Here is a 27012-nt window from a genome sequence, read left to right as displayed (position 1 = left end):
GTGTGTGTGTGTGTGTGTGTGTGTGTGTGTGTGTGTACACAATAGGACAAGAATCAGAGTCTCCATTTCACTTCCCAACATCCAAGGCTGTTACCATGGAAAGCTCACTGTGACAGCGCCATCCCTGACTGTCCACCAAGCACACCAAAGGTCATCTCCACCAAGGCTCCTGGTTAAAAGGACAGCACCTCATATCTCTTTTGACAGAGATGACAGTCATTTGCACTCATAAATTGCAACCAGCAAAGTAAAGATATTGCTGTGTTTCTCATTTGTCACGCCTAGGGCTGGCCCTCAATACCCTTTCTCCATAAGTAAGAACGAACTCATTATTTCAAAATTAAAGCACATGCACCCTCACCAAACCTCACAAGAGCTCTATCAGGAATCTAAATTTCTAGTTCTGAGGGATTCAGAACCAACAAAAGAAACAACTTATTATCCTGTTCTCCCAGGACTAAAAGGAGAACTTCACTGTCTCAAACACGGCTCCTTCACCCAGCCTCTTGGCTCTGGTTTTCCACACACAACAGTAAATCAATAAATATGGCATGCTGAGGGTTTCTAATGAACTGCTTTAATATGTACACACACATACATATGTTCAGGATTATTTTAAATTGAGTTTTACTCTACTGTAGAAACTGGTCACTCAAGAGACAGATAACAATTTATATTCTAAAAATTCTCAGGCAAGGTTTTTAAATGACTAAACTTAAGCACTGCTTATAGCAGAGCAATCATCCCTCTCCCACTCTTGCTTATAGCAGAAATTCTTAGTAGGCGGGGCCGTAGTAAAATATAAGGTCAGGTCTTAAGAAATAGTTAAATTCAACCTCACATGTCCATGGTATTAGGTAATTTTACACCCTGTCACAAACACTAATAAACAGAACCTGTCCGGTTTTCTCCAATTAAAATCATCTTCTTTTGCTAACATGCTGTGAAGGGTGATACATTCAAACTGTCACAATCTAGTTTAACAGGCAAGCTATACATAAATAATTTAACATTTTAAAGTCAAAAAAAAAAAAATCAACCATTTACAATGGGTAATCCAGTTAAATGCAAAAAACGAGAAGGTAAATTTACAAGTGGTTTTGATTAGAAGACACCCTACTCTGTTGCCCTACTATACTATTACCCAGCTGAAATGACAAGGTGAAGAAGTCTGGGGAGTTATAGGTCCCATAAGGGATACAGATTTTGTATCTTTTGAATTGCAAACCCGTTGTCATGGAGTCGATTCCGACTCACGGCGACCCTACAGACAGAGTAGAATTGCCCTATAGGGTTTCCAAGGAGCAGCTGGTGGATTCAAAACGTGGACCTTTGGGTTACCAGCCTAGCTCTTAACTGCTGAGCGACCAAGGCTTCTCCAATTGCAAAGATTCAATGAATGACAACCAATAGGGGGAGGAGCTTCAGGTGTCATTTCTCCCATTGTTTAAAACACATTAGATTGAAACCACAGATTGGGCAAAAAACAGTTCTTAAATTTTAAAACAGTAACTAGAGTTAGAATTTGAACCCCAAACCCAAGTTTTTTCCAGCATACTATGCTGCCTCTGTTCTGGCTATGAGTATACCACTCCTCCAATTGCTAAATATCCTATTCTACCTGTTTTGCTCAAAGCAGGCCTGTACAATGATTTATTGCACAGCAACTCAAGGACCCTGGGGCACTGTGTTCTTTTCTACAGAGAATTGCATGGCTTGGAATCACCAACTTGTAGTTTGAATTTGTACTAGCAGGGCTGTCTAAAAATTTCTTAAATTCTCACTTTTACTTTAATTTCTAGATCTCAGTAGCACAAGCAGTCAAGAGACTTTAAAGAAGGTGTAACTTAACACAAGCCAGAGTACAGCATCTGCTATACTGCCAAGGCTCTGCTGTTAACTAAGGCTAAGGCAAAAATTCCAGTGAAGCCACAAGCAGCAGGAAATCATTAAGTCGTTCCTAGCATATCCAAGAAAAGAAGAGAGACATTTGGCTAGAGACTTGCTGAGTGAAGCCACTGCATCCTTGTTTTGACAAAGCAGCTTCTAGAAGTGGGAGGCTGGCCTTGAGTGGGGAGGGTTGCGCAGCCATGGCACTCAGGTCTCTGCTGCTCTGCCACCGTCTTAAGGTCTACTGCCCCAGGTTCTCCACAGGCTATCACATTATTTGGAGAAAGAGGCCAGGGACCAACACTGGCACCTGCCAGGAACACGGACAGGTGGTGTGCTGGGAAGGGCATCAGAATAGCTCACCAAGAGTGCCTTATTCAAATGTGTATCAGCTCTGCTGCCATGAAGTAGACGAAACATTTCGTTGTCTACGGGTATGACTTCCAGTAACAGCCTTGTGAACATCTATTTTGTTATTTTCATCTAACATTTCTCTTTAAAATGTCCTGAAATCATCCCCAGGATATATGTGAAAATAATGAAAAGGAAAAAAAGAAAAGAAAACTTAATGCAGAATGCCATTTACCTAAGAAGATGCAGTTATAACTTCATACTCATATTTCCTCATATTAAAAAACAAAACAATGGAAGCATAAACCATAAAACTGTTTAAATAGTAAACCATGGAGAAGTGAGGGATTCTGGCGAAAGAGACAGAAGCAGCTAGACTTCTGTTTATACTCTTTTTTACATTTTGAAACAATGTAAATATCTGATATAATTACAAAAAAAATTGTGACAACAACAACAAAACAGCAATCCTTAAAAAGTAAAATGAAATAACCCTAATGATAGGTACTATTATTATCCTCCATTTCACAGAGGAGGAAACCAAAGCTTAGAAAAGTTAGGTAACCTGCTCAACATAAAGCTAGATAGGGGCCAGCTCAACAAACAGTGTTTTTATATGCCATGCAATAGAGTTTCGGTGTGCCAGGGTTAGACAAAATACCAATACGAAGTATGTCACAAGGAAGTTTATGCAGAGTACCAATGACTGAAAGAAATAAGTGCGACAAGTCCAGACAAGGGAGAGATTTCTACAGGCTGAATGGTTAAAAAGTCTCTACACAGAAGTTGGCATTGAGCTGAGCTGCAGTGGAGGGAAGTCAGAGGGAAGGACCAGATAGAGAATGTGGTGTGAGCAAAAGCATCATGAGAGGCTAATATGGTGGAAGACAGAATAGATAGGAAAACAGAGTGATTAGGATAGAAAGCAAAGTCAAGCACGTATCTGGGAGGCCAAGGGAGCCAAATGAGGAACCAAACCTCATCCCACTGGCAATTTCTTACTCATTCTGGAATTTCTGAGAATGGTGAACTTGGGATGAATCCAAGTGACTCTTGTTTATAGGCTGCTGGAATGGCCCATAAGCAAAAGGATGAGGGCTTGCATGAGTAGGTTAAGGGCAGCAGAGCATCAGAGCAATTTGGAGTCTAGGTTGTGAAATCAGGCTGATCTGGGTTCCAATCTGACTTTACTGAGCCTCTAGTTTCCTTATCTATAAAATAGGGATAACAACATCCTACTTCATTTGATTGCTGTCAGGTTTAAATAAAAGGAGATAATGGCATGAAGCACTCAAACTACACAAAGATTATATTCAGGGCTTCCTTTTCTAAACTCCCAACCACTCTTGTCCTTATCATTCATCTCAGCACTTACTCATACAATTTTGTATCAATTGTTTTATTTGATGTGTTTTTTTCCCTCTCCCATAAAACTAATCCTCTTAAGGGATGGAAAAGCATATCATTACTTCTTTGGTATTATCACAGAGATGATCACACTTAACAAGAAAAACAACTAAGAAGAGCTTTGACTATGCTCAAGAACTCAGTTCCCTAACCATCGCATTTCTTTTGCAGCATGATGTATAGCTTGGTATACTACTTGTTTTCAAACCATTTCTTAACAACAGAACCCCTTCAGCAAATAAAATCAATACATACAATTTATAAAAGCAGGTCTGCTCTAGTCAAAAAAATGAGCGTGAAGCCTGGAGTACCAATCTGACATCTGCCCCACTGTCAACTCCTGGGGGCACGTACATGGAAGCTCTAATCTATTTGGAACTAGTTTGAAAACTTATGGGGTTATATGTAGAGCACTGTCAAGAGACCCCAGCTCTGGCACTGATAACCTTACCTAAATACTCTGACCCTCCCCTCCATCTGCTCTCTAACAGCCCACAATAGCCTCGCGGATGTGTCTGCCTCCTTGGATGTGTTTCTCTGTGAATTTTTGGAACATCTAACTACCAATAAAATGACACTGCCTTAGTTTCCAGACACCACAGACCCCAAAGCAATTTCTAGTTATTACTCCCTAGACAGGAAAGTCCCAGGCTTAAAGGAAATGTCTCCAACACAGGGGGATAATCTCTTAAAACCAGAGTTTCTGGACAATGGCCACATCAAAAGTACACAACTTACTAGAACCATGTTTTCTTCCCTTTCGCTTTTAACAATTGTCAAACTTCCTGAAAGCAAAGCAAAGCTAAAATAACACATTGAGCAAGTAGAGGAGAAGCTGGGACAAAGAAGCATGCTAAGTGGCTTGCTGGAATTCTGTAAAGAACAGTAAATTAAAATATGCTTCCTTATACTCATCATCAGCCAGAAATGAAAAGTACAAAAATTCTATCAACACTAAGACCTGTCTTTTTGTTGCTAAAATAAATCCAGACAAGAGCAATGGGCTTAGTGTAGGCACATAAATCAGCAGTCAATTAGAATTTTTCAGCATTCAGCACCAACAGAAACGAGTCAGTAGGCCCAAGATAAGTGAAAACAGAAGTTGCCATAGTAACTTGCACATTTACCCTAAAAAGGCAGCAGTAGGGGTGGGGTGCGGAAGTAGGTCAATATTTCTGCTTAACTAGCTCTATTCCTTGGCTTCCTCTGCTCCTCTAAAGCAGATTCCTCCCTCACCCCATCCCAAGGAGTAAGGGGGTAAGCCAGGTGAGCTTTTCAAAAAGCAGAGGCTGGGGAAAGATCTACCTAGAAGTAAGGAGAACCAAGAGGACAGCCACATAAAAATCTCACAAGCACCCTGGGACTACCCCCAGGGAAAGCAGTTGCTGATCAAGGGTACCAGTGCTAAGAAACTGTTGCTGGGTTACTACAAATCAGAAATTGCCATTTTTCTTGTAGCAGTTTAAGTGCATCTAATGGAACACTTGGGAATGCATTATTAACAGCTTGGGGCTGGGAGTAGTGGTGGAGAGGGATGAGTACCCTAACATGGGAAAAATCTGAGGCCCTTAGCAAGAGGCATTTTTGGTTTTTTTTTTTGGATGGTTAGACACTGTGAACAGGACTAAACGATGCCCTAAAAGACAGGGAGGCTTAGGTGGTTCCTTTTCAAAACAAGTCAATTTTGGTAACATAGAAACATCACTCCCTTTGAGATTTGGGCCTGAAATGACTACAAATCCAAGAGGGCAAGGGTGGCTCTGATCTCAGAGCAGGCGTGGAGAGTGCCAGAGCTCATTATCGGCTCTTCCACCTCTGGTGGCAACAATATGGGAAGCAGGTTAAGCAGAAGGCATTGGAAACAGGTGCAACCCCTCTCTCCTGCAGCTGTTAGTGCCTGCACAGGGAGAACTTACGGTATTACTAATGATTTTAACCACTTGGTGTGAAGGCCCTGGTATTCTAGAAGGTAACAGAAAGAGAATTCTCAGGGGAGTCAAAAAAAGCAGAATCATCCCCCAAGTGTATGGCCCCCGGACTCCCTTTTAACCCAGTACTGAAGTCACTCCTGAGGTTCGCCCTTCAGCCAGAGATTAGACAGGCCCATAAAACAAAACGAGACTAAAGGGGCACACTAGCCCAGGGGCAAGGACGAGAACGCAGGGGAGGACAGGAAAGCTGGTAATGGGGAACCCAAGGTCGAGAAGGGGAGAGTGCTGACAACCAATGTCACAAAACAATATACGTATTGTTTAATGAGAAACTAATTTGCTGTGTAAACCTCATCTAAAATACAATAAAAATAAATATACAAAAAAAAGCAGAATCATCGTTTTTGTGTGTCTGTGATACAATATATACAACAAAACCTTTGCCATTTCAATCATTTTTAAGTGTACAACTCAGTGACACTACCTACATTCACCATGTTATGCAATCATCACAGAACCATCTTTTTAATCAGTGAATATTTCCAACACTGACCTTCAGATTCCCTATAGCCATTGTACAGAGGCTTCAGGGTAAAGGCCAGTCAAACATGACTGACTAACTTATTTCAACCCACAGCACTAGTCACAACAGACCAAGGGTAGAGGAAAGACACGCTCCTGTATTCAAAGACAAGGTACCATCTGCAAATCGTCCCCCTGTGCTTCTGCACATGTCTACTCCTCTGTCCTACAAGAGCAAGGACAGAGGCTCATAGATGCGGCAACATTCAAGACGTCTTTAGAGACCAAGAGCAGCCAAGACCTTGGGAAAGCAGCACCTAGAACCAGCCTACTTGAACTGAGGATCAGAGGCCTGAAGGACAAGGTACTAAACAAACAAAAAAAACCCAAACTCACTGCCGTTGAGTTGATTCCAACTCATAGTGACGCTACAGGACAGAGTAGAACTGCCCCATGGGATTTCCAAGGCTGTAATCTTTACAGAAGCAGACTGCCACATCTTCCTCCCGAGGAGTGGCTGGCTGGTGGGTTTGAATCACTGACCTTTCGGTTAGCAACTGAGCACTTAACCACTGCACCACCAGGGCTCCTTTTGACAAGGTACTAAAAAAACAAAACCAAACCCATTGCCGTTGAGTTGATTCTGACTCATAGCAACCCTACAGGAGAGAGTAGTACTGCCCCACAGGGTTTGGACAAGGTACTAGGCCTCCATAAATACTATGGGAAGAAGGAACACACGCAAAGCAACGTATGCATAAACTTGAGGCTGGAGGCTCCAGGCCTCAGAAAGTCAATCACTCTTCTGAAGATGTAAAATATGTGAGGGAATTGGGGGAACCAGGGCTTTGAACTGGTTCGCTCTGATTTGAACCTATACTGAGAATTTGCATTTCCACCCAGATATACTGAATCAGAATCTTCATTTTAACAAGATCCCCCGGTGATTCTTATATATAACAAATTTTGAGAACCACTGCTCTACTAGTTCTCAGAATTGGTCCCCAACCAGCAGCATTCGCATCGTCTGGGAACTTGTTAGAAATGCAAACAGGTGCTGTTCTATCACCACCTCTCAGCTCAGCCCATGAAATTGCTCAGTCTGGCCAGCTCAGATGCATTTTTCCTTTATATATAGCAGCACAGAGGACAAAGAGAAGTTTGTGGAACAATGACTCTATTCAATGCTAACGATTTTTTCTTTAACTTTTCAATCCAGAAAGTGTTCAAACATATACCAAGTAGAGAAAATAGGGTCATGACTCATCCACTGCTCAGCATCAAAAATGATCAATATTCTAGTGTTAATCTTAAAGAAAAAAATATAACCCTTCACTAGACTGATCCCTAAGTGTCACACATCAAAAACCCATAACCCAAAATGGCAACTTATAAATTCACCGGGAACCTCAGGAGGCAGCTACTCTTGGAAAGCAGCACTGGTGAAGGAAAATATACAGGAAACAGGCTTCAATCTCAACTCTTAGGGAACGTCCACCAGAATTGTTATATCCCCAAGGTGTTCCTACAGGTTACATTACCTGCATTTTTAATTCCTAAAAGATGCATTTCCAACTCATTTACGTTTGCCAAGCAAGGATCACTACCCCACACAAACCCACAGAGAAAGGGTCCGTGGTCACCATAGTCAGCCATCCAGAACTGTGTGTTGTTTACAGCCACTTTCTATTTGGACAGAAGCATTTGGGGCAAACTTCAGGGAAACAGGCCAGTACAAATTCAGTTCATTTATGACCTACGAAAACCCACCATGTGCTGACATTTGGAGAAGCCCAAGCAAGGTTTCTACTTACTGGTACTGTTACATCATTATAAAAACTCCATGCTAAAGCCCATCTCATTGTCCGACCTTGACAGAACTCAGTGAAGGTGACTTTAGGAACCTGAAACCGACAAACATAGCATCTCATCAAACTGAAGTTATTCTAACAAATATGTTCCTGGCTGCTGCTTCATATTAAATTATGTGTTGGTTCTGCTTTTGATCAGTTAAGAAACACTACTATCCAAAAAGCAGCTATGCATAGCTGCTTAATAATCAATGACAAAATTATCTTTCAACAAAGCTGTATTTTTTTTTTCCTCCCATAAAACACTACAGAGAATTTACATCTGGCTCAAATGTCCAACCAAATATGAAACACCCAAAACACAGCTCTTCAGAAAACGATTTGTAAAATGATTCAAGTGGCTTTTCATTTTCTTTTTTAAGACAGAGAGTCAACCAAAGCTGGTTAGAAATAGCTATGTAGTGTCCATTCTGTCATCAGACTTGAGTAGAAAAAAAGTAACCACTTTGTTGTTTTTACAATTATAAACAGAGAAAGGGTATGGGCAAAACAGGATCAGTAGAATGTCAGAGAGAAAGCACACATCAGAATACTTGGTTTCTACCACTGACTCCACATCTCACCCTTTTCCCTAAGAAGTTATCTTACTCCTACTAAAACACCATAAAACTGGAGGGGGCGCGGGGTAGGGAAGGACTTATTTGCTACCTGCCTTTCAAAACAGTAGTGAGGGACTGGACTTGTGTGGACTGTCGCCATGGTGACAAGCACACTAGACTCAGGCTGCATTTGGATGCTAGCTGTTCTTCGAAAATTATGTGACCCTTATGTGTCCTGACTGTTTAATGAGAAATTATTAGGTCTGTAAACCCTCACCTAAAGTACAATTAAAAAAAAGAAAGTTGTGTGACCCGGAACAAGCCCTTTAACTTATCTGGCCTCCAGTTTCCGCATCTATAAAAGAATTAGATGTGGGGGTCAAAGGAAGACACCAAGATTTCTGACTTGTCATTTCTCTCTGACATTCTACTACTGTATAATAATCTATAAAAAGTCTCTTCTAGCACTAAAACTACACACACATACATACATTTAGAGTTTCAGGAAAATTCTATACTCAAACTACCATCAAAAATAGATCCACCAAACATTAACGACAAAGCCTTACCCCTTGTACGCGAAGCTCTTCCTTCAGAGGAGCCAGACTGCATTTCTTTCCTAGCATACAGCTATACCACCTAGGAAGAAATCAGACAAGTAAAACGCTGCTTATATGGTTACATTTTAAAACTAAGTAATACTCAAGGGATAAAGATGTGAACAACAGCAAACAAACACTGAGTAAAGTTACAAGTAACAATAACAAAAACTGCATATAATGTATTTAAAGAAAGACCAGCTCTAGTGGTGGAAAACAAGTCCAAAGCAACTTAAAAAAACAAAAACCCACTTAGAGCTCTCCAGTGCTTCAGGGCAGTATGTATTTGGAAAGAAAGGGAAAAAGAGATAGGGCTCACCTATAACATTCTGAACAAAGACTATTTAGCTCTAGGATAGAAATTGGTCAATAATATAAAAACATGCATAAACACCCCTCACACCATGAGAACTTATAAGATCCAGCATGAACCTGTATTTCTGAGATATCCTCACCTGCAAGTAATTTTAAGAGTATATATTGCATTAGAATTTCAACAGACTATGATATCAATTTGTTCCATACCAAACCCAATGCTGTCGAGTTGATTCCAACTCACAGCAACCCTACAGGAGAGAGTAGAACTGCCCCATAGGGTTTCCAAGGAGTGGCTGGTAGATTCGCCGTTTTGGTTAGCAACTGAGCTCTTAACCATTGCTCCACCAGGTCTTCATTTGTTCCATATTACATACAAATCCAGAAAGGCAAGTGTGGAGAAAATGGAGTGAATCAGTTAAAAGGTAAAAGTATAGAATTTATTTCTTCCAATTATTCTAAAAAGGTTGCAGAGTATACAAATTTATACAGGACTTCTGCTTCAGCCCATCAAGGCCTAACTACTATAGGAATTGTCCTACCACCATAAACAGCTAGGAAACTACACAAAGTATATGCAACAATTGTTTTTAGACACTGAAAAACTGGCAGTGCAAGCCTATGATTGCTGAGAAAGAGGAAAAGACAAGGTTAGCCCTACAATTGCCAGGGCTTACTGCCTGAAGGCAATTTCCAGGCTGCAGTGCAGGAAAGGGAAATCCAAACAGAGCCAGGGAGTCTTGGTGAACTGATGAGACAGACAGGCTGAGGCAGTTAGAATTTGCAGAGCAAAATGGCAGAGAGGAATGAGCTGCACAGAAAGAGAACTCTGGGGATCTGCAGAGAGGTTCTGTGGAATATTTGGCTGAATAATGATCTGCACATGTGTGGGGTGTAACTCCATAAGGCTAAGGAAAGAACCCCAGAAAGCAGTAGGCCAAATAATTCCTCAAGCCCAGAGAGAGTTGGGAATAGTTTGTGGTTTTACTAACCAGAGCAGAAAGGCTAGACTTTCTAGATGTACCTTAACAAAGCTTAAAAGCAAGCCTCGAAAGGATCAAACTGATCCTAACTAACTTAAGTAAGTGCCAGAACAAAGCCCATCACTATGATATGTTTCCAAGTTATTCCACCACTCTTAACAAAACTCACCCTAGGGGCAGTGGTGGTTCAGTGGCAGAATTCTCTTCTTCCATTTAGGAGACCTGGGTTTGATTCCCAGCGAATACACCTCAAGCACAATCACCACCCATTTGTCACTAGAGGCTTCCATGTCACTATGATGCTGAATAGGTTTCAGCAGAGCTTCCAAACTAACACAGACTAAGAAGACTGACCTGGCAATCTACTTCCAAAAAATCAGCTAATGAAAAACCCTTATGAATCACAGTGGTCCAATCCCTTTGTGCATGGGGTCACCATGAATTGGGGACCAACTGGACAGCAGCTAACAACAACAGTGCTCCCTAAGCAAAGACTTCCCCTTTTCCCCTTCCTCCCACCCTTGATAACCACCAGTAAACTTTGCTCTCAATATATTTGCCTATTTCATGTGAGTGGGATCATAAAATATTTATCCTTTTATGACTGACTTATTTCACTCAGCATTATGTTTTCAAGATTCATCCATGTTGCAGCATGTATAGACTCCATTTCTCTTTCTGACTGAGTCTGGCAACTTCTTAAAAAGTTAAACATATACTTACCACAGGATTTAACAATCCTACTCTTAGGTATTTACTCAAAATAGGCAAAAACATGTCCACATAAAGATTTGTATGTAAATGTTCATAGCAGTTTTATTCATACTAACCAAAACCTGCAAATGACCAAGATTCCCATCACCTGGTGATGGATTAACCAATTGTGATATATCCATAAATGGCATACTATTTAGCAATAAAAAGGGACAAAACTACTGATACAAAGTGTGGTTATATGACATGAAAGAAGCCATACACAAAAAACTATATTTTGTATAATTCTATTTATATGAAAGTCTAGAAAAGGCAAAACTATTGTGGCAGAAGGTAGATCAGTGAACACTAGAGGCTGAGAGTAAAGAAGCCCTGGTGGCACAGTGGTTAAGTGCTCAGCTGCTATCTGAAAGGTCAATGGCTGGAACCCGCTTGCCGCTCCGCACGAGAAAGATGTGGCACTCTGCTTCTGTAAAGGTTACAGCAGTTCTACTATGGGGCAGTTCTACTCTGCCCTCTAGGGTCGCTATGAGTCAGAACTGACTGGATGACAACAGGTTTGAGAGGCTGGGAGGAGGGTGGGGATAAGACTACAAGGGGTACTAGGGAACTCTTTAAAACCGGCTGCTGCTGAGACAACTCCAAATCATGGCAACCTCATGTGTGTCAGAGAACAGTGTTCCATAGAATTTTCAATGGCTGATTTTTCAGAAGTAGATAGCCAGGCCTTTCTTCCGAGGTTTCTCTGGGTGAACTCGAACTTCCAACCCTTTAGTTAGCAGCCGAGAACTCTTTACAGTGATAGAAATGTTCTATATCTTGATTGTGTTGGTAGTAACATGTACATATTTACCAAAACTCATCCAACTGTACACTTCAAATTAGAGAATTTTACTGTATACAAATTATACCTCAGTAAAATGAATTTGAATACATAAATTTATAAATGTGATGTATCTTACACCTTCAAAAAGTACAAAAAACAATTAACATTATATTAATGTCTTTCATATTTCTTTCCTGTTTTATAATATAGCTTAGTCACACTAGCAATTCGTATTCTGTATCCTGCTTTTTTCATTAACCATCATAATCATTTCCATGTCATTCAAAATTCATCTAACTGTATATTATTTTTAAAGAGAATTTTCAGATTAAGGGGATAAGCATTCAACATTTGTTTACGTACGAAATAGGTATTATAAAGGTAAATTCTAAAGTGACTAAAATTCTAAGAGAATTTGAGCCTCTAAAATCACAAACTAAGTTAAAATGACATAAAATTGCAATTTTTATAAGTTGAAAACTATTTAATACTGATAGTTTCATAAGGTTCAACCTAATACATCAAATAATGTAAACGAAGATCTTTGCTAATCTTTACAGTATGACAAATATTATCTATTGCTTCAGAAATAGTGGGCATCAACAAATGTCTCCTTTGCCTTCACTGTGGGCTCAACAACAGGTGACTGTTCATTTGTTCAACTAATTCTTTTTCTCTCTGAAAATGCAAAGAAAAACAACCGTCCTACATAAACAACTTCAAGGAGCCCTGGTGGTGCAATGCTGAAGCTTCCGGCAGCTAACCAAAAGACCTGGCGATCTGCTCCCGTAAAGATTATAGCCTAGGAAACCCTAATGGGGCAGTTCTGTTCTGTCACAGAGGGTCACTATGAGTCAGAATTGACTAGATGGCACACAACAACAACAAACTAAACAAACCTGGGTAGATTTATTTAAGCATAATCAATTTCACTCAGTGTCTTTAAAATGTTTAGAAGAAAAATAACAGGCTCTTTTTAAGAAGACAGTTTATCAATGGAGAAATCATCAACCAGGAATGAAAAGCTTTGGGTATGTTAGGAGCAACACGAAGGAAGAGAAATTAACAGCAATTAGTGCTCACATAGTAACAGAATAAAATAGGTTAATTAACATCTTTCCTTTAAAATTAGCATTGCTGAATAGATCAGAGCCATCAGAAGCCAAGAAATGGCCTAGAGCAAAGACAAAACGAAGACAGAATAGGGCTTCTTCAGGGGAAAAGGAAAGCAAATATTTAGACAAGCAAAGCTCGTAACAGTTAAATAAGCTATTGGTACTTAATACAGGCTTGGGAGAGTTCATGTTTCTTTTAACTCCTGCTCTAAACTGAATATTGTATTGTTAATCTTTTAAGATTTAATCTTACCAATATACTTACTGTTTTCTTCAACAGTTCCATTTCTTATAGAAAAAGCAGAGCTACTACATGTATTAAAAATCCTGTTTTAGCTTCATGTGAAAAAATGCCTACCCACTAGACCCTAGCTACTCTCAACAGGCATCTTCTAACAACTGATCAAAGTGAAAGAAAAAAACGAACAAAAGGAAGATCTGGCGCCCAAGAGACTCTGAACCCATTATACTATTTTAATGATGAAAATAGCACTCTACTCATTACAGCATTTAGTAATTCCTCTGAGACAGCAGGTTTCAAGAAAAATTATTTTGAAATAAGTTCACATCTCCAGAAAAGTTTCAAGATTACTACAAATGTCTCCAGTACACCCTTCACCCAGATTCACCAATTAACATTTTCCCCTATTTGCTTGCTCAGTGTGTTTGTATTTTTTCTGACCCATCTGACAGCTGACTGTAGGTATTATAATGCCCCCTTAACCTTAAATGGGAAACCCTGGTGGCATAGTGGTTAAGAGCTATGGCTGCTATACAAAAGGTCGGCAGTTCGAATCTACCAGGCACTCCTTGGAAACTCTATGGGGCAGTTCTACTCTATCCTGTAGCGTTGAGAGTTGGAATTGACTTGATGGCAAAGGGTTTGGTTTTTTTTTTTTTTTTTGGTTTTAACCTTAAATATTTCAACATGTACATTTTCAAAACAAGGACGTTCTCTTTCATAATCACAGAACAATTATCAAATTAAGAAAATTTAACAATGATAAAATACTGTTATCTGAAATACAGTCCATAGTCAAATGCTACCAGTTATCCTAATAATGTCCTTCAATTTTTTCACCTGATGGAAGACCCAAGTTACAATCATACATTTCATTTTCTTATCATGTCTCTTTAGTCTCCCTCAATCTGGAACAGCTCCTCAGTCTTTCCTTACTTTGATTACCATGACATTTTTAAAGAACTGTTTTATAAAATCCCTCAATTTGGTTTGTCCAAAGTTTCCTCATGGCCAGAGTCAAGTTATACATTCCAGGTGCATCACATCAGGAGATGATCACTGAGTCAAAATGGTGTCCCCAGGTCTCTCCATTCTAAAGTTACCATATTTATCTTTGTAATAAGGAATCTGGGAGAGATACTTTCAAACTATGTAAATATCCTGTTCTTCAAATTTTCCATTGAAAATTCTTGCATGAATCAGTTATTACCATGATGATTACAAGATGATGATTTTTTTTTTAACTCTATTATTCCTTCTAAGGAGTCCTTGGGTGACGCAAAGGGTTAAGCACTTGATTACTAGCTGAAAGGTCGGTGGTTTGAATCCACCTAGAGGTGCCTGAGAAGACAGGCCCGGGAATATGCTTCCAAAAGTCACAGCCTTGAAAATCCTATGGAGCAGTTCTACTCTGCACACATGGGGTCACCGTGAGTTGAAATCGACTGGATGGCAACTAATAATAATTATTCTTTCTACATTTATTAGTTGGCATTCCACTGTAAGGAAGACCTTTTCCTCTATCCCCTTTATTTCATTTATTTACTTTATTCAATGGAGTTATAATCCATTGTTGTCATTATTCATTTTGAAGCTCAGATTGCCCCAGACTGGGCCCAGGGGGAGCCCTTCAAGCTGCCTCCTATGTCCTTTAGACAAATCATTTTTTGAGCACTTTCTTACTTTCTGGTATTACAAGCTAGTCCAGGATCATCCTATACTCATCCTGACCCAGCCCTGGAATCAACCACTCCTACAAGGGGCCCTGGTTGTTTTTAGTGGGGAATGGTTATTTAGAAATAACCATTTTTTCTTATATCAAAACCTTAAACTGAAGTATAATATAAAAACCCGTTGCCATTGAGTCGATTCCAACTCACAGCAACCCTATAGCACAGACTAGAACTGTCCCACAGGGTTTCCAAGAAGCAGCTGGTGGATTAGAACTGCCGACCTTTTGGTTAGTAGCCAAACGCTTAACCACTGTGCCACCAGGGCCCCATTTTTTCTTAAATCTAAACCTTAAACTGAAGTGTAATATAGAAAAACAGATAAAAGCAGAGGTTTGGGAGTGTCTGGGGTGTTAACCTACTCTAAAAATGCCTATGTTAATTAAATTACCAGAATAAATGCCCCCAGATATTCACCAGACCAGCCCTAGTGTCTGCCTAATCTTAATATCTGAATGTAAATTATCATAAATTCCAAATCTACATGGCTAAAAATAATTTTTATCCTATGTTCTTATAAAAAAACAAAAAAAACCATTGCCATCGAGTCAATTGACTCATAACAACCCTGTAGAACAGAGCAGAACTGCCCCATAGGGTTTCCAAGGAGCGGCTGGTGGATTTGAACTGACAACCTTTTGGTTAGCAGCTGAACGCTTTACCACTGTGCCACCAGGGATCCAGTCTCTTATTAAGTGATTTTATTTATTCATACACAGTTGTACATGTGTAAGAAACAGTACACTGTAACAAACTTTTCCAAGGCAGTTGGACCAAGGCTTTTAATTCCTCGGTATTGTTAAAAGACTGTCTGATGTACACAAAATACAAGCTTGTTGATTTTTAACAACTGTCCTCTTTGACCACCTAAAGCAGAACCACCCATGACTACTTCCTGTAGATGACAATACCATAAAATTTTATACAGCTAGCCTGTCATGGCATGAGCCACTGGATCCAACCTTTTCTCCCTGAGTCCGTGAAGCAGTCACAGTGAGTGAAGCTTTGCCATATCAGACCTCAAAGGGAGTTAAACTAAGCATGACACCTAAGTTAAGCTGATGAAAAGCACAGAACTTAATTCATTTAAAAAACAAAGCAGCCCCTTTTCTTTCAGGTGGCTTGATCCCCTTACCATTCACTCTTCTTCCTATTCTGGTAGGAAGGAAAAATCAAAATAGCAGCATCTCCCTCCTGTGGTGCTCACTACTGGGAAATGCTCCTTCAGGTTTTAACTGCAAAAATGCTGCTCTACCTGGAGAACAAGCTTGTATACCATCTGTCCCCCAATAAATCTCTACCTGCTATATATATCTGTGCAGATGGCTGAAGTATATTTCTTTCTAATGATACTCAAAAAAACCCATTTAGAGATCCACACCCTACTTAGGGTCCCAATCAAAGATGAAACCAGAGGTTAAAAATTGTCAAAAAACACCAGACTTACTAGCCTGACAGAGACTGGAGAAACCCCAGGAGTATGGCACCCAGACACCCTTTTAGCTCAGTAATGAAGTCACTTCCAAGGTTCACCCTTCAGCCAAAGATTAGACAGCTTCATAAAACGAAACGAGTCTAATAGGGCATACTAGCCCAGGGGCAAGGACTAGAAGGCAGGAGGGGACAGGAAAGCTGGAATAGGGGACAGGAAAGCTGGAAATAGGGAACCCAAGGTCGAGAAGCGAGACTGTTGATATGTTGTGGGGTTGTTAACCAATATCATAAAACGTATGTGTACTAACTGTTTAATGAGAAACTACTCTGTAAACCTTCATCTAAAGTACAATAAAAAAAAAAAAAGTAAGTTAAGTAATCACGGTAGGATGTGAAACTGAACAAGATTTGTAAGCAAAAATTGTTTTCCAGAAAACATTGTTCTGTTCTCTTCTCAGTAATAATCAGACAAGATTGCTGATCCCTGTTTTTATATAAATCATAACTGGGTAATATTTCCCATATATAATATCAAGCTCAAAATGGTCAACTCTCTAGAGATAGGATGGGCTCTAGCAAACACACATATACACAATTTAACAAATCCTTCCTAGCAGACTTAACCCCTTTCATTCAATGTGGGGGTTACCCTGCCATGCAGTCTTGGAACATACCGAGCCAATCTCTATTCCGTAGAATTGGGTTCCTCTAAAACATATTTTGTAGTTCAAATGGAACTTTGGAAATAATAAAAACAGTCAGTAATGTAAGTTAAAAAGCCTCCTAGAAACAACCACAAGTGTACGATAACCTGGGAGAGTCATCTATAGAGAGACAGTTCTCCGTTTTCTTGGTGAACTCCAGTCCCCTCAAAATCCGAAGTGGCCAAATGGCCCTGGCTACTTTTTTCATGTGTTTCAGCGTTCTGTTCCCTTCTTTAAGTTTACTTACTCAGACTTTCATCAATGCTCAGTATAACTTAACTCTCTTTCTTCTCCAATACATTCTAATGTATCTTTGAAGACATCAATTTAAAGCAAAAATTTATTGACCTTTGGCTTCAATGATGTGTAATTTTTCTGAGAGGCAGATCATCCAATAATCAACTTGCTTTCCACAAATATTTATACACACACACATATTTAATAAATGAGGATACTCTGTTGATTCTGGAATCGGCCTTTTACTAAGATAAGCACCTTTGTTGTTGTTGTGTGGTGTTGAGTCGATTCCAACTTACAGTGACCCTATAGGACAGAGTAGAACTGCCCCATCGGGTTTCCTAGGCCATAATATTTACAAGAGCAGATTGCCAACCCTTTCCTCCCACAGAGCAGCTGGTAGGTTCAAACTGCCAACCTTTTGGTTAGCAGCTGGGCACTTAACCATTGCACCACCAGGGCTCCTCTTAAGCAGCTTTAAACATCTATAAATCCAAAAGGAAAACAAATCTTCCCTACGTCCCAAAGCTAAATCCTAGGGTTGAAAGTCCCTTTAGTTTTGAACTACCACGTTATCCATCACTTCAACAACACGTGGCAGGATGGGAAGTCAAGCGAGACAAACAGCTCTTTTTGAGAACCTTATGCAGCTTAATGACAGGTGTGCTGTCTGAAATAATTAGCTTTTAAAAAGGAATAGCCTTAACCCTCCTACAGAACTGGTTAGTGAACTCAGTTTCCTTTCATTATGTTTGTGACAGCTCAATGTCCTCACATCTGTCACTGTTTGGGAGACTGATTCCAAGAACAAAAATTGCTGCAAGGACTAGGCAACAAATTTATTCTGGTTCATGGGACAGATCTGAACCCATCTGTTTTCTAATCAAAAGCCATATTTGAATCAGTTTTGTTCCATCACAGTACCATACTAATGGGACCAATACAATCATATGGTGTTTTTCTCCTTCCGACCCACGTAGTACAATGATTGGAGGGAACACAAATCAGTTAACAGCATGAGAGAAGCCTCAGAAACAGGGTCTTTGCAGACTGTAGGTTCTGCTACCCTTTCCATCTTTAATCTGTTTATTCTTCAGACCATTATGGTTCCTTTTCCTTTGAGTGATGGTTTCCTCTGCAATTACACAGGGGAAAAGAAGGGGAGGGAATATTCCCATGCTGTACTAAGCAGCTTACCTTAATCTTTTTTTAAGTTGCAAACTGTCATGGATGATCCTTTTGACAAACTCTAATTCACCTCCTTCTGCCATGATCTCTGTGATACCTCCGGTGTTTACAGAACTAGGTGGAGGTCTTCGAGGATTCCGAGAGTTTACTCCCTGAGCAACAAAAAAACTCTGGTGAAAAATGTGTACACCTTAAGAATCAAGTCTTTGAATGTAATCTAGCTACAAGTAAGAGTGTTAACATGTAATTTTACTTCCCAAATACTATACTAGATTTAGGATTTAAAAGTCACATGGCCCCTGCAATATTATACAAAAACAACCCAAAGATCAGGTCAGAGCCAAGACAAACTGGAAAAATAGAGCCTCAGACTTGATAATACTGTGAATTTCTTGATCAAATTGTTCCTGAAGTCCATGCTAATGCTCGGTTTCTCACATATGTGAGCCAATACTTTTCCCTTTGTTGTTAAGTCAATCAGAATTATGTTTTCAGGTACTTGAAACCAAAAGCATGCTAACTGATACAGCTTCTAAATAAAAGTTACTCTTTGCTCTTCTCTCTGCAAGGCAAACTTAAATATTCAGTTACTTTAAAGCAGAACACATTTTACCTTGGCTTCCAACTGGTTGGCAAAAAAGGGAGGGTTGCACATGCAAAAATCATAGATTATCTCAGATTCTTCTTTAAGAGCATCCATCAGGAGTGTCTTCTGGGGTACTTTTACCACTGGGGGGAAAAAAAGGAACAACTGTTAACTATTACAATGCTGTGGTAGTTTTAAAATACGTGCACAAATTCTTTGACACTCTTCCACTCAATAGGTAAGAGCTTAATTTCCCTCTCCTTGAGTGTACACTAGACTTAGTGACTCACTTCTATAAAACAGAATATGATGGAAGTGACAGGGTGTCACTTTTGAAGCTAAGTGATAGAAGGCATTGTGGCTTCCTCCTTGCTTTATCTCTTGGATGACTTGCTCTAGGGGAAGCCAGCTGACATGTTGCAAGGACACTCCAGCAGTCCCATGGAGAGATCCATGTGCCAGTGAACTCAAGCTTCCTACCAACAGTCTTGGGAGCCATCTTGGTAGCAAATCTTTATCCCCAGTCAAGCCTTCAGATAACTGCAGCTCGAGCTGACGTCCTGACTGCAACCTCATGAGAGACTCTGAATCAGAACCACCAAGCTAAGCCATGTCCCAATTCCTGACCCATAAAAACTATAATATACGCTTATTGTTTAAAGCTGCTAAATTTTAGAGTAATTTGTTACACAGCATTAGATAACTAAAATACATGCATTAACAATGTCAGCATCTCCCCTTACAATGATATGTGTAACACTACTAACAAGAAAAAAAAACCAAACCCACTGCCATCGAGTCAATTCCAATTCATAGCGACCCAATAGGACAGGGTAGAACTGCCCCATAGGGTTTCCGAGGAGCACTGGTGGGCTCCTTAACACTACTAAGGAGACTTTAAAAAAAAAAAAAAAAAGCCTATTTCTTTCTTAAAGAGACAGAATGCCTCTTTAAAAGGAGAAAAAAAAAATTAACAGCCTTTTATACATATTAATAAGCACAAAGATAAAATTAACTGATCACTAAGAAGATTTGACTAATTCTAGCACAATTACATGTACTGAAGTAAAAAAGATAGTATAGCTTAATCAATAGTAGGACTTTTTTCCTTTTAAAATCTTGACTAGGTAACTTTATATATTTACCATATTTCTTTCTAATTCTGGTATCAAAACAGCAACCCCAATTACAGTATACCAGGTTTTTAAAAATCAAAGTTTGTGTATTAAAGCAAAAGATAATTAATAATGAAGTTTGTTAAATTAAATTATAAAGACAGCTTAACAGACAAAGCTTGAAAAGGATATTTATTCTGTGGAGCTAACCTTTTATGAGATCAGATAAATTATTCTGTTCCACATTTTTCTTTGCATAGTTGAAGCATATATCATCTACTTCCGTTGCAAGGAAATACCAGCCATTTAAGGTCGCTCCAAGTAAAGGATAGATGCAAGATGCCCCGGTACCTGATAAAACGAGAGTTCAAAACTCATTCCACACACCAGAGAGAGATCATGAGAATAATCATCAGAATTCTTGTAACCTTAACAGTTTAGTAGATCACAGGCTGGTGACTGATTACATACATACTGTGGCTACAGGCTGCTCTGATCATTCCCTTAGTCTTACCTCCTAGTTAGACTCAAGCTTCCTAGAGGAGAGACACCTTGCTTTTTTCTTTTTTGTGTATTGTGTATCAAGTGAAGGGTATATAATTAGTGGTCAAGGAATACATGACTGATTAAGTAAAAATGGTCAAAACTCAATTTAATTGATATAAAAAGGCTCCATTTTAAATCTTACACAAAACTCCATTTTTCTAAAGGAGATCAATGCCATTAAAACACCAAAGTAGTATCTTAAAACAGATCAATATATATCCTATCCTCCAAAGTCAGAAAAAAACACACAGCATATAAAAGTTTTATAATATTAAACTGCCAAATTCCCCAATTTCTTTAAGTTGTCACCTGAAGGAAACCAGAAGTAAAAATAAAACTAAAGAGAGAACATATTTCTCAGATGTGGAGAGATGGAAAAATATTTGATTCAGATCCAAAACACCAGAAATCATTGGCTTGCTCCACCATAATTTCAAGGGAAATATTCAGAGGTAAACACTCCAGGCAAAAACCACTCTTTGACAACTTGAGTTTGGTCTTAAACTTATATGTAGAACCCCTTAGCCCTGGACTGGACTATCCACAAATATTACTTTTACAACCATTGACTAATCTTGGCTAATGAGATACTAAAGTGTATATTCAAGAGAAGGAAAGCCAGTATTTCTTCCCAAGGCCCACAGTAGCCAGCCTATCATCAGCCACTCCAGGGCTGTTTTTGCCTGGACCACATCCTGGTTCCCTGCTAGCCATTCTGGTAAGCCAGAGTTATTCAGGACAGGAACATTTAAGTAGCACTCTCAGTTCTGTAGGAACAAATATCTAAACCAGATCCCAGGCCCGTTATTCTCACACAACTGCTTCTCTATACTTCAATTTCGTTTAAAAGCAAAAAGAAGAAAAAGAAGGAAGAGGAAAAGTACTCTTTCCTTCAGCCATCCAAAGATCAGATGCCTCCAGAATAATAAATGCAAGTAAAATACTCCCATCCCTCCTCCCCAAAAACGTCAAATTTCTCAACTCCCAAGACCAAAAGACTTGCAATCTAACATTCTAATAACACTCAGAAAGCTGAATGACATTTTTAAGTGGCTAATAATCTTTGTAATGATAAATAAAAATGGAAAGTATATAATCATAGAATTGGAGCAAACTGATGGAGTCTGGGGGAAAATATATATATATAATCCTAATTAGAATGGATATGATTTCAGCAAGGAGTACCCCTTGTGAAGAGCTAAAATTCATTAACCTCCTACACCCCCAAGTGTTATTTTAGAGGGTTTGGGGCATAATGAAAATCAAATCAGTACCAAACAGGCTCTCATGCTTCTGAAGCTTTTCTATAACCCATCAGCCAGTCTTCTGCCATAAACATAAAAAGGCAGGAGTTTTGCTAAACTCCATTATTTTATGTAATGCTTACCTCACACAGGGTGCTCAAAATTTTAAATGTTCAAAAAATAATGTATTTATCCATCAACATTCAACAAATTAAATTACTGGACGCCTACTATATGCCAGAAATGCTAGGCCTTGGGATACTACAGTAAGCAAACAATAACAACAAAAAATCACAGGCTCTGCACTTTGAAATCTAGTGGCAAACACAGATATTAATCAAATAATCACACAAATGAATGTAATATAGAAACTAAAATAAATGTCATGAAATAAAAAACATCGTTTTCTGAAAGCTTATAAGCAAGGAACTTGGCTTATACTGGAGAAGCTTTCCTGAGAAAATAAGGCTTAAGTTGACAACTAAAGAATAAATGAGAAACACAGGGTGAAGGTGGGGAAGTTCCAGATAGAAGGAACATGTACAAAGGCTTGGTGTCATATGCATTATCAGAAGAACTAAAAGACAAGTGCAGAAAACAAGGAGAGAATCATGTAAGATGAGGCCTACAGAGGAGAACACGATGAGGCCATGAAGATTCTAAAGGCTACGTCAAGGGTTTCAGTGTTCATCATAAAAACAATGGGAAGCCATTAAAATGGTGAAGGTATGATCAGATAGGAGTTTTATATATTCTTTCTGGACACAGTGTAGAGAATGGAATGGAGGGGCAACAGAGTGGTAGAGAGAAGACGAGTTGAGAAGCTATTCTGTGACCAGGAGAGAGATGTTGGTGACTTGGATTAGAATGGTGACAGTGTAGACAGAGAGAAACAGATGATTTAAGAAACATTTAAGAGTGAAAATCAATAGGAAATGATGACAGACAAGACACTGAGAATGGGAGAAGTAAATATCAAGGACGACTGCCGGGTTTCTGCTTGCATAGCTGGGTAGATTGTGGTGGTTGTCAGGTGCCGTCAAGTCAGCTCCAACTCATAGTGATCCTACGTACAACAGAACAAAACACTGCCTGGTCCTCCACCATCCTCATAATCATTGTTATGCTTGAGCTCACTGCTGCAGCCACTGTGTCAATCCATCTCATTGAGGGTCTTCCTCTTTTCTGACCCTTTACCAAGCATGATGTCCTTCTCCAGGGACCGATTCCTCCTGATAACATATTCAAAGTATGTGAGACGTAGTCTCGCCATCCATGCTTCTAAGGAGCTTTCTGTCTGTATTTCTTCCAAGACAGAAAAGCGTCAATTTTTCTTCGGTCTTCCTTACTCTTTGTCCAGTTTTCGCATGCATATAAGGTGACTGAAAACACCATGGCTTGCCTCAGGCGCACCTTAATCTTCAAGGTGACATCTTTGCTTTTTAACACCTTAAAGAGGTCTTTTGCAGCAGATTTGCCCAATGCAATGTGTGGTCTGATTTCTTGACTGCTGCTTTCATAGGTGTTGATTGTGGATTCAAGTAAAATGAAATCCTTGACAACTTCAGTGAACTGAGATGTTTTTGAGATATCCAAGTTCCTCAGATATATGGGAACAAAGCTTAAGAAAAGCAACCTGAGTTAGAGGAATATATAAATTTGTGAGCTATTTGCATGGAGGTGGAACATAAAGTCACAGATGTGGATAAAATTGACTAGGGGTAGAGTACTGGATGAGAGGAGGAAAGGGCTAAAGACTGAGCCTCAAGTAAGGATTCCCAGTGTCTAATGGCCAGATGTAGGAAGGTAAGCTACAAAGGAGAGAAGAGTGACCAGAAGTGTCCAAGGAGTCTGGTGTCATGGAAGCCAAGGGAGGAGAGTGCAGGAAGCGGAAAGAAGTGGTCAATAAATGCTGCTCAAAGGTCATGTAAGATGAGGATGGAAAACATTTACTGAAAATTCATACAAATGTCAAAGTCAAACATTTACTACTACCTTGAAATTGTGATTTCTATTAACTGTACTATATTTAGAAATAGAGCACAGAGCTTTTAATTCAATCTTTCCTATAAAGGACTATTAAAAAAGAATTTTTTTACTATTAAAAATAAAATGATCAAATGAAAACATTGGCTATGACAAACATACACTTTTAATTACAAAACCTACCCTGGCTCCATCTCCTGCATCTCTACTTACTCTCCCAAGTGAATCAAACAGGACAGTCTCCTCCACTGAAAAAGTTTATAATTAAAAGAATATCTTACTCAACTCAACTTTTTCCTCCCTTTAATTTTGGTTTACATATCCTCTACCAATAATCGACCCAGAAATTCCTGAAAGTATTCAAGTCCACACAATCTTTTATTAAATGACCATCACCACAAAACCCCAACGTGGGGATAACCACACTAACACCAAATAATTCAGAGTGAAAATAAATGTCCATTAAATGCAGATATCAACATGGAAATCTGCAAAGAAAATATGAGTCCTGCTTTCATTCTGCCATTCTGCACCCTTGCTCCCTTGCTCCCTGCTTCATACTGACAATTCCTTCTCAACAGAAACCAATGGCAGAAAAGCCCAGGTGTAGCAAGTAAGAACAGTAATATCTGTAGCCAGCTTCTCTCACACAACAACAAATACCCAATAAGGGTTTACAAAGGCTGGACCTTGCAAAATTTACAAAACTTACATTTAGTGAAGAATTAAAAACCACATACCTATATCAATTCCTCTTCGGGGAGTACTTCTGTCAGAGTCCTGGTGACCAATTAAATCTTCCACCCAATGAATATAGTTGAGTCTCAAAGGAACTGTGGGAATTAGTCTCTCTAAGGGAATATCAATAGAAAGTCCAAAATCTTCCCTTAGGAGAGTACAAGTCAGAGCTCTGACTGCTTCAGGGTCTTTAAAATTAAGACTGAGGGATAGAAAAAAAGAAGTAAAACTGATTAGTAAGATTTATTATGCTGTACAATCTCTATGGCAGCCAGTAAATACCAAACATCCATTTGAATTTCCTAGAACGATCACAAACAAATAGCTATGTAGAACGTTCAGCAAAGTGGCATACTCATGGGTGTTTAACACTGTCATAGCAGATGAAAGGCAGTATAATTTTCCAATTACATTTCCATACATGGGACATAGAGGTTAACACTGTCTCTGTTCAAATTCCTTCCTGATTGTCTCATTAGCTATGTGACCTTGGACAAGTTATTTAACCTCTCTGAGCCTGTTTCCTCATCAGTAAAATGGGGACAATAGTATCTACATCATAGCACTGCTGTGAGATAATCTGTGAAAGTACTTAGCATAATGCCTGGTACATAGTAACTATTTTGTAAATGCAAGCTATTTTTATTATCATTAACATCATTTGACATTAGCTTTCCTCAACAATCATTCTTAAAAGTAGAGAGCAGTATAAAAAGGTTTAAAAATGGTCGTAGGACAAAATACTTATATATAACGAAATAAATATTACAGACATCAAATTTAAAATGCAACTATTTTTAACAGCTTTAACTTACTGCCACTGAGTCAATTCCGAGTCATACCAACCCCACAGGACAGAGCAGAACTGCCCCATAGGGTTTCCAAGGAGCGGCTCGTGGATTAAAACTGCTGACCTTTGGTTAGCAGCCAAATGCTTAACCACTGTGCCACCAAGGTTCCTTGATAGATTTTCTGAGGTATAATTTACGTACCATAAAATTCACCTGTAAGTGTACAGTTCAACAGTCTCTAGTATTGTGCTTGAGTTCCTTTATGTGGCCTTTTGCCTTGGTTCTTTGGAAAAACATCTTGAGAAATTTTCCACCTAAACCCTCAGGAGTTACCTTTGCCCTAGTTTTCTACCCTAGAGGGTTTGTTACTTTGGTCCAGGTTGAATGCCATTTCCTGAGTAAGCTGTAAATAACTTGTGGTTTGATACTTTCTGTCTGGTCCTGGGCTGCAGCCCCTCCTGTGATTGGTATGGACCTTGCAGGGATTGGTCAACAGACTATGTAAATGAAGTATTCGTTGCCTACTTTGCAAATGAAGTGTCTGTGGCCTACCGAGAGGGGATTGGTCAGTTTGTGGCCCTGCTGGGAGGGGCCATGCCTTGAAATTGACAAGGAGTTGTGCATATATGCAGCCAATCCCACAGAAGTTTTCCAGATCGAAAGAAGCAGGAAGAAACAAAAGGAAGAAAGAAGAAAGAAAAACAGCAGAGAGGGGAGGCAAGGAACCTCCACAAAGAGCTGTAAGACAGGTCAAGGGGCTATAATACTGTAGGCAGAGAGAGGCCCAGCAGGGGCCCATCGGCAGAGCCAGTGGCAACAGACCTAGAGAGAGCCTTGCAGCAGAGTTGGTGGGGAAAGACGACATGGCCAAGAGGAGCCTGTCCTGAGGGGGTCGAGAGAAGGCCATACGGCCAAGAGCTGTCCTGCACTGAAGAAGGGAAACTTTCCCTACATGCTTCCTGATCAAGATCCTGAGCTTGAACCCTGTTATTTCCTCAATAAACAAGTTAACTGTAAGTATGGTCTGTGAGTTGTGCGTGTCCAATGCAACAGATTATTGAACCCAGCAGAGAAGTAGAGAGTGCTGTGGGAGAGACAGCTGGTGTTAGAATTGGTAAAAAGGTTGGAGAGTGGAGGTATGTCTGACATCCACCACACAGGAATCAGCTTTGGGCTGATCCTGGTCATTATCCCGCCCTGAGGTTAGATAGTTTCTGATGCTACTACTACTCCCAACTTTTTACAAGTATATTCACAGAGTTGTGCACCACAATCCAATTTTAGAACATTTCCATCACCCCAAAAAGAAATCTCACACCCATCTGAAGTAATTCTTTGTTTCCACCCTCAGGCCTAGGTAACTACTAATGTCCTTTTCTGACTCTACAGATTTGCCTTTTCTGGATACT

General features: G+C 39.5%; 1 protein-coding gene across 3 annotated transcripts in view; it reads right to left on the bottom strand.

The window, feature by feature from the left end:
• The window catches only part of METTL16 (methyltransferase 16, RNA N6-adenosine), a 65704-nt gene that overhangs the window by 4900 nt on the left and 33792 nt on the right, over positions 1-27012 (bottom strand). For all 3 annotated transcript variants that reach the window (XM_004376144.2, XM_023731152.1, XM_023731153.1), the window contains 6 exons: positions 24815-25014; positions 20509-20649; positions 19211-19326; positions 18607-18749; positions 9081-9150; positions 7916-8005 (listed from right to left, as the gene is read on the bottom strand). In XM_004376144.2, the coding sequence (XP_004376201.1) occupies positions 7916-8005; positions 9081-9150; positions 18607-18749; positions 19211-19326; positions 20509-20649; positions 24815-25014 (760 nt within the window). The remainder of the gene's footprint in view (positions 1-7915; positions 8006-9080; positions 9151-18606; positions 18750-19210; positions 19327-20508; positions 20650-24814; positions 25015-27012) is intronic.

The sequence above is a fragment of the Trichechus manatus genome, unplaced genomic scaffold (assembly GCF_000243295.1).
Source record: "Trichechus manatus latirostris isolate Lorelei unplaced genomic scaffold, TriManLat1.0 scaffold00040, whole genome shotgun sequence".
Lineage (NCBI taxonomy): Eukaryota > Metazoa > Chordata > Mammalia > Sirenia > Trichechidae > Trichechus > Trichechus manatus.
The sequence above is the reverse complement of the archived record's forward strand: the minus strand, read 5'-3'. Positions and strand labels throughout refer to the sequence as shown.